General features: G+C 41.5%; 2 protein-coding genes across 2 annotated transcripts; one reads left to right on the top strand and one right to left on the bottom strand. All coding sequences in view use genetic code 11, as the record gives it.

Moving 5' to 3' along the window:
- Window positions 1–61: 61 nt before the first annotated feature.
- Window positions 62–2749, bottom strand: EGR_08105 (Gamma-tubulin complex component 4; the record flags this gene model as incomplete). Its single annotated transcript, XM_024497354.1, has 3 exons — window positions 62–445; window positions 519–846; window positions 1662–2749. The coding sequence occupies 3 exons, from the start codon at window positions 2747–2749 to the stop codon at window positions 62–64; spliced, it is 1800 nt and encodes a 599-aa protein (XP_024348225.1).
- Window positions 2750–3611: 862 nt separating this feature from the next.
- EGR_08104 (DNA mismatch repair protein Msh2) lies at window positions 3612–7335 on the top strand (the record flags this gene model as incomplete). The annotated part of the gene is made up of 7 exons (XM_024497353.1): window positions 3612–3698; window positions 3740–3992; window positions 4060–4158; window positions 4204–4259; window positions 4304–4427; window positions 6901–7011; window positions 7091–7335. The coding sequence occupies 7 exons, from the start codon at window positions 3612–3614 to the stop codon at window positions 7333–7335; spliced, it is 975 nt and encodes a 324-aa protein (XP_024348224.1).
- Window positions 7336–8236: the final 901 nt, after the last annotated feature.

Here is an 8236-nt window from a genome sequence, read left to right as displayed (position 1 = left end):
CTGTTTATTCCTGCTTGACTTTTTAAAATACACTGATATTTGCAATGGGGAGGAGGGAGAATCACTCGTGGGCCTGAGACTTGGTGAAAAAGTGGTTATAGTCCAATCGTAAGACGAGTTGGGAGATATGGCCAGCACCACTACCGCCACTCATTCTTGTGATAGAACTCGTCTGTGAGGCAGCAGTGAGGGTGGAAAAGAGGGTGGCAGCCAGGTGCTCAAAAGCTGCCGCCGTCGTCAGCGAATAGTTGTCTTGGCGTTGACAGCAAACGTGGAGCAGTCGCAAGAGGATTGAGCGAAGCCGCGGATGATGCAACAGTGTCTGAGACTCCACATTCGCCAGAAAGGCTTCGTGAAGAGCCTCTACGCAGCCGAGGTTCTGATCTCCTGGACGAGTGCTGAAAGCCTTCAAAAGTCGTTCAAAGGCCGACCCAATCACGTCAATCTGGATGAGAAAGAAGTGGAATTAGATAGGGTTGAATGTGCATTAACAGAAGAAAAGGTCGGGAGGAAGTGACTTGGAGGTAGCAGTTGAGGTGGCTAACGATAAAGTTCATCTGATGATGGAGGAGGTGGATGCGTCGGTCGATGCTTCTTTTGGCTCCGCGCCAGGCGGTATTGAGTGCGTGTTCGGTCCGACGCACAGTTAGAAGGAGGTGGAAGAGACGGGTGTAAGAAGTCAGTGCGGATTCCGTGAAGACGGTCTCCAAGCCGGCTGGGATTGGGGCGAACTCCAGGCGAAGGCAGTCCCACGCTGTGGGATGATAGCCAATGGCTTCCACTTCATCGTCCCCAAGGTCTTTTGACAAGAGAGCCACCTCATGGGGATTTGTAGACACCACGAATCTAAAGTTAGCGATAGATTTTGTCGATATTGGGAGAGAACTAAATAGAACTAGTAGAGGTTGAAAAGGTCGTTTCTCCTTGGTGTGATATCGGTAGATGCACAGGTGTGGCTGCAAAAGTAGACTTGTAGATCAATGAAATGGCGGAGTATGTACATGAACTACAAATTAAAGCAGTAGCGGATGTTTTAAATTATCTTACATGCCAAGAAGCACCTGAAGGCTTGTGAGGAAACTAGTACTCACGACAGCTTACATATAATTTTTTGTGTTGGTCATAGCCGGGTTTACCCTTTGTACATTATACGTTATGAAAGAGGTAATAAACGTAGTTCAAAAGGAGTAGTAACAATGAGGGGGATCGTGCGGCATGGTGTGGTGGACTCTTCGGTGCTTCTAACTCGAAAGTAATCGATCCGAGAGTTCAAAAGCCAAACACAGGTTTCAGCAATGGGATTTGTTGGACTGAATGCTCCGCAGACCTGCGTCAGGTGATTCGCATTTAGGTGACGCGCAGGGCGAGGCAAAAAGCGGGAAACAGAGACGATGGAGTCTATGGAAGCTACCAGGAAACCACAACAACGGCTTCAGCCTTATCCTGACGAATAATCGAAAACACGAGGGTCAAAAACAGGAAGCTTTTTTCCAAGTTTAAAGAGAATGCAGAGCATGATTCACGGGCAGTGCATTTTTCATCGGTATTTTCATCGTGGCGTGGACCTCGGACAAACTTCAACCCAGTGACTGTTTCGGCAACATTCAGGCAAGCAATTTATGCGTCAAATATGAAGATCGAGTTGATAAAGGGGTACCCACCTGAAGCATGAGACTAGTTCTTCATCCTCCATGCCAACCGACCTGGCGGCAGCCAGAAATGCAGCACCAACTACGTAGGAAAGGTTTTTCGCCTCCGCAACGGTAGCAGGAATGGGACGATCCAGTATGCTCCTCCCCGTACCGTCACCCTCAGCCAACAAGTTGTCCAAAAATGCGACGTAGAGCTCACCGCGTCCAAGTAACATCACGTCCCTGACCAGATTCAGGTGATGCACCAATCCGAATTCTTCAAACATTCGGCGCCACACCTCCCCCGAAACGTAAAGCCAAATGTCACGGATTAAGCGTTCTAGCCCTTCATCCACACCTTCTATTAATTCCGTGTTTTCCAGTTCCGCAAATCGTTGGGAGAATGCCTCTTCCAAATGATCTGTAAGCTCAGTGCCACCTGAACGAACGGCTTTTCCGGCATAAAGAATATCGTTGGCGAGGGTGGGAGATATGATATTGGGAAACTTATTTGGAACCAGTTCACATTCACAGGATACACAAAACTCTTCATAGGGGTCGTTGATTGCACCATAAAGGAGCCAACTTGACAACTGATGACGAAAAAGTTGCAGTAGGTGTTTAAATATTGAAGTGACTGCAGGAGATTTGTTCATGAGCAGTACAGAGTTAATTATGCAAGAGTGATTCTGGTGGTTCTTTACACAGAGATCGAGAAGGTGGGTGAGAGAGTTGAGAACTGCACGAAAGGGTTCCACTTTGGAGAAAATGTAGGTTATCCCAAGGTAAGGGGCTTTCAAAAGTTCTGCCTCTATCGAGGCGATTGCCGCGCGATACTCCTCCAAAACTTCGTCTAGTCCACAAGCCAGTGCGGTTAAATAAAGGCTTCCCGAACCGGGAACATAAAAATCGCAAATGAATTTTTGAAGCCGCAAGTAACTTTCACCGATTTGATGCATTTGTTTAATTAGTCCAATCTCGCCTGGGGCAATAAAGGGAAGTCTCTCTGAAAGTAGTTTTAGTCGATACTCCGGAGCTTGGGAAGGATCATCTACTGAAAGGTGAGTACAAATGTCTCCTGGAAACCCATGCAGACAAAAGATTAGTTCGTGAAGCATAGTCAGGAAGAACGCCCCCCACCAAATGAACGACTCAATGGGCGTACCGTACACACAACAGCGTATTTTAACGGTATAAAACAAGCTAAAGTTAGTTTAACCAAAATTCAGAACCATATATGATACTAAATTAGTAAAATGCAAGAATTTCTATTTAGAAATTAGTTTCGCAGTTCTTCCTCCTGTTGTTCTAGTTGACCTTTCTGTATCCGTTTTGGAACAAATTAAAACTAACATTTTTGAATTGTGAAAAACAACTTGATTAACTACGGATTCTTATTGCTACTCTTGTCGCGTTCATTATTGCACATATTTTTTGTTTAAACTATTCGAAATTATTACACATGGACTTTCTGCCTACTTTTGGTTGCTAAAAGGTTTTGGTGCTATCTAAGCCCTATGGATAGGGTGGATTCCGAGTTTGTGGATTTTTGGCACTCCTTACCATTGGCAAGATTTCGTTCTTTCCGTCATCATTTTTAGAAGCCCGATACAACAATTCGCTGCTTCGATCGAGGCGTATGTTCTTATCCTGTGTTAATACTTCCGATTAGGAGAATTTTTCTGTGCACTTTAATGACGCCACTTTTACTGCTCAGAATTTTTACAAGAATTCTGGCTGTGTTAAATATGTATCCATTGGTATGATTCTGCACATTCTTATCAAATAGACAAAACCTCAATTCCCTCCTTATTCATTCCGAAAAAGGATACCGGATTTTTCCGGTTCCTTCTCCTATCGAAGCAGTATCGTGTCGAATTGTATTCTTTCGGTGACGGTGCCTGGGCTCTCTCTAATCAGGTGCTAATTTTCCTTAAACTTGGCTAACATTTCTAGGCCTCTCCTGGTAATCTAACTGAGATGGAGGACTATCTTTATCTATCCGAAGGTGAAAGCGAGGACTCGACACTTTTGGCTATCTACGTCAAAATTTCCAACGACGAATGCGTATGTCTCTGCGGTCATTTGCTTAAGTCCTTTGTCTGTAGGTGGTGTCATTGGCATTTTGCCACTTGGAAGATCACCGTTTCCTTATTGGCCAATTCATCGATTCCAGTTTACTTCCAAATCTTGAGACTGCGATTCTACAGTTGGGTGCTAGAGAATGCATTGTTCCTAGTGGTCTTCTGAGTTCCGACATTAACGTTTCTAAGTTGAAGAGTTCTGACAAACCCGGTCGTCTCCAATATTTGGAACTTGTTCTCGAAAGATCCAATGTTCTTATCACCGAACTTGATAGAGGTTTGTGACAGTTTTCGGTTATTTTCGTGTTTTTATGAAACCAATGTTTTTTTTTTCATTGATTTAGCTGAGTACTTTACAAATGACTGCTTCGAGGACTTAAATTCGCTCCTTAAGCAGAACAGTACATCAACTTCTATCGATGTTCCGAATCTCTTTCACGCCAGTAAGGAACGGATCTGCTCTCGAAATATACTAAATTTTTTTGTAGAATCCGAGCTTGCTGAAGCATTTCTGTGTCTGGGAGCAATTTTTAGGTTCCTTCGCGTAAGCCCTATTTCAAAATCGACTACCTTCCTGTTCTCATTTAGCTCCAATCTAATGAGGCTCTGGCGCACACCTTCACGATCTCTTGTTTTTCGTTGGATAATCATGTTCGGCTGGACAGTGCCGCTCTGAATGCCCTTCATCTACTGCCCACTTCCAGTGAAACAGGTACATGTTCCTGGGGTAACCAGCTCTGAATCTTGTGTAAACATTGTCAGTTTGCCTAGTTAACTGAGGAATTTGAGGTACTTAAGTTGTATAAACACGATCCTGATTATTTTCATAAACATTACCCCTTTATTTGGATTTACCACTTAGTTCCATCCAACCTTTGTTAAAAGGTAACAACGAATCTGAATGTTTTTTCGAGTTTATTCCTCCTTAAGTTTGGGCGTCTGTTCAAACGAATGGATCCCATATATGCCATATGACTTTGTAAAGGGAACACACGGTTTGCATGCCGTAACGATTTATGTTTGGTGAAGCGATTGGATAAATTTAGGTATTCTGAACACTGCTGTTTCGATGGAGTTTTACTAAGGAGATGCTTGCCTTTCGTGGTATCCATTGCGTATTTGAAAACTCATCGTTCTCAAATGAGTCTTTAGTATTTTGTAAATTATTGGAAGATTGTCTTAAATGGTTGATTTTTAAAAAAAAACATACCTTTCGCATTGAATCAAACTAATGGCGGGGTCTGAATTTGATATTTTTTCAGATACATGCCATGTGTACTTAAAATGGCTGGCTTCTCCTTTACAGATCTCATCTCTGGTTATTTTTCTCTTGAAAATCTTCCCTTAAAATGTATACTATGGGCATATATTCTGTTAAGCGCACCTTGGATACTTTATTCACGCTAGAAATGCTGACGAACTCGTGTCAAAATTAGATGTAATCAAGACGAGTTGTGGTGTTTCATTAATCCGTGTTCGGACGTAGTGTTGTCGAGACTTTGGTATCTTTTTCACAAATTAATAGTTTTTTCTTGCTCTCATGTTCACGTTCCTGCTGGTTCACCACCCACAAATAATCCCAGATGTTTTTTTTCAAAATGTGGCTTTTTTGCACGACGGGCGTGCATTGGAATGTTGAAACATCTCTTCAGTATACTGTTTGTGTATTCCTAGGTGGGCAGTTGAGTCCCACAGTGCTGTGCTTCCTACTTGACTCGGTGATACTTAGTTGGCTAGTGGCTTGGCAAACTTATTATTGAAAGGGCCGAAAATGCTTGCATTATATGGCATTCATCATACTTCTTAAAAAAGTCAATTCTTCGGTGAGATTCTATTCTTTCTTATCAGAACATGACGGTTTGTTGTACTTATTTGCATTTTTAGCACTGGTACCACTATCCCAGATCATAAATTTCAAGACGATCAAATTACTTCAGCTTTACTACTTGAAAAACACTGGTGTCTTTCATTGTCAAAAATGAGGAAACATTGTTTCATGGGGTTTAAATCCAGTCAAGAAGTCACCCAAGGCGAGGCCTTAGTTTCATCATTAGCCTTTTGTGTGCCCACATTTTTACCATCAGTGAAGTTTGATTCATGTAAGTCAGTCTTGATGTATGACCTAAAGAGGATTACATAAGGTCAGAAATCAACCTTGCAACCCTCTATCACTCGGGTGCAATGGTATAGCAACTAATTTATCCCCCGAATGTGTCAAGTCCATTGAAATAACTTCGTTCACTATTCAAACCGTTTATTGCTCTTAATCTGATTTTTCTGAATATTCTGTTGAATAGGAGAATATGTTTGTGTAGATTTTTGCCGCGAAAATGAAATTGATCCAGAACGTTTCTCAAAATATTACTGTGAGATTATCTTATCTATTTTCAAATGGACACAAGCCTGGTACGAATTCCAGTTTTATAAAATGCTTCACCTCTAGATGGAAACAACAGCTCTACCCTCTTCTCCTTCTGTCCTCCTACTTTTATTACTCAACCATCTATTCCATGTCATATGTTACCGTGTTATTGTCAAATGCTAATGTTAGGGGAAGGTGATGATTATTAACTAGGAAATATGGAGGGTGAGCAGTATTTTTCCATCCTGAAGGTGTAAATAAAATGTTTCGTTACCCACATGACGCATTGCTGCAAGTTGTTCCTGTCATATTATTCTTGTATTATTCAAAGATGTTAATGGCAACTAGTAATCCTTCATTATTACGAATACGTACCCATCTTTGTGCTATTACCCGAATTAGATTGCTTGAATTATTTAATTTTGGGCTATATGTGCTGCTATCGCGCCTTCAGCAAACTAGGAACTGCGTTAAACTCGGTTCTGAAAGCCCATCAGTTTGAATTCCATCTACTGGTTCCAAACAATGCTCTGCGACATGAGGGTTCGAAATAATTGGGAAGTAGTGTAGAGCACAATGGAGTACCGGAACTTTAGACTTCTCCATTTCATCCAGGCTTTGTAAAGCGTGCCTATTAACAGTAGTACTTTGCAGATTCCTCAATGTTACCAAAGTCATCAAACCGATCTTTCCTGAAAATCACACTCTGTCACCAACTAGTACTCAAAAATTCCTATTATCTCTTCCTTGTGTAAGGTATCTCATAGCAGTGCAACTTTCGGTTCTTCACGTCTTTTTTGCATACCTTTTTTTTCTCTTCTAGAGAGCAAATACAACAGCGTGTACGGTGTTCTGAATCACTGTCGAACACCACAGGGGCAGCGGCTGTTGGCACAGTGGCTGAGGCAACCTCTCACTGATGTTGCTCGCATCGGTAAGCGATGGAATTTTCCTACTTAGCCCCTGTCAGTAGACGGTTCTTAAAATACCCATTTCCTTTCAAAACGCTTTAGACGAGCGCTTGGATTTGGTCGAGGCTTTTGTAGATGATAGCAGCCTTCGGAATACTTTTCACGAAACCTCCCTTCGACGAGTCCCCGACCTCCCGAGACTTGCACGTCGGCTGCAGATGTCGAAAGCTAGCCTTCAGGTAATCTCCACATCCACATTCACTGCTGTTTTGCTTTCAGTAGTTGGACTGCGTATAGAGACTATAACGTTATGGTACCTCATTCTGTACTTCTTTTCGCAATTCTAGCATTTGTTTTTTTTTTTAAAAATCTTGGTGGCGACTCTTTCCAAAGTCGACCTTGTTATTTTCATCTCATTTTATTATTCTGACTGGTGGCAGTAGTTGCATTTGTAAATTCATGCTAGATGTAGCTATTAGGACAAGTCAACAAAAATCGAAATAGCAGTGATTGGGCTTTTATATTGAATTCGCTTGTTTCATTTTTATACTTTTTTGTTACTCAAAGAGAGGATCTTTTTTACTCTCTGAGCTTCTTAAAACTATCGGAAACTGACTTACTTTTATCGCTTTAATTTTTATTATCAAACTCCCATACATGTGATATATGAATTCGCTTATATGAGGTTGGCGTCGCATGTGACATGTTCCCATCACTTTTTGATAACCAGTCGCACAAAATCGTGCTGAAAGTGGACTGGTTGAGTTTTAAACAATTAAGTACACAAATGATGTTTTTGATCCGGAAATATTTGCCACTTCTCTAATTCTCTGATCAACAATTGGATTGGTGGCATGTCAGGACGCTGAAACACCCAAGGTGTGGTGGTGGATTTTCCTCTGCAATCCTAGTGGTGGTGTTAGGTTTGTTAATTACTTCTATTTCCAATGGTCTAAAAATTTACGCAATTTTACGGAAGCGATGCTTTTATTGTGTTCGCTGGTTTTGGTTCATCAGTATTTATCACTGTGGTTTTGAAGGTTACAAACTTTACCTTCTTTTTTTTCATTACCTTTGCTACCTATCTTAACCACATCAATTTTAGGAAGTATCAAGGGTCTTTAATATGTGTGGATAATTCCATCATAAATTGCTCTATTTTCTATCCGAACGTGACAGTTCCACACATGAAAGTGCCTTTCATAAAGTAATAACGTATTTTTACTGCTTCAAATGAAATAAACAAAC

Source organism: Echinococcus granulosus (assembly GCF_000524195.1).
Source record: "Echinococcus granulosus chromosome Unknown EG_S00096, whole genome shotgun sequence".
Taxonomy (NCBI): domain Eukaryota; kingdom Metazoa; phylum Platyhelminthes; class Cestoda; order Cyclophyllidea; family Taeniidae; genus Echinococcus; species Echinococcus granulosus.
Note: the sequence above shows the minus strand (reverse complement) of the source record. Positions and strands in the feature narration are given on the sequence as shown.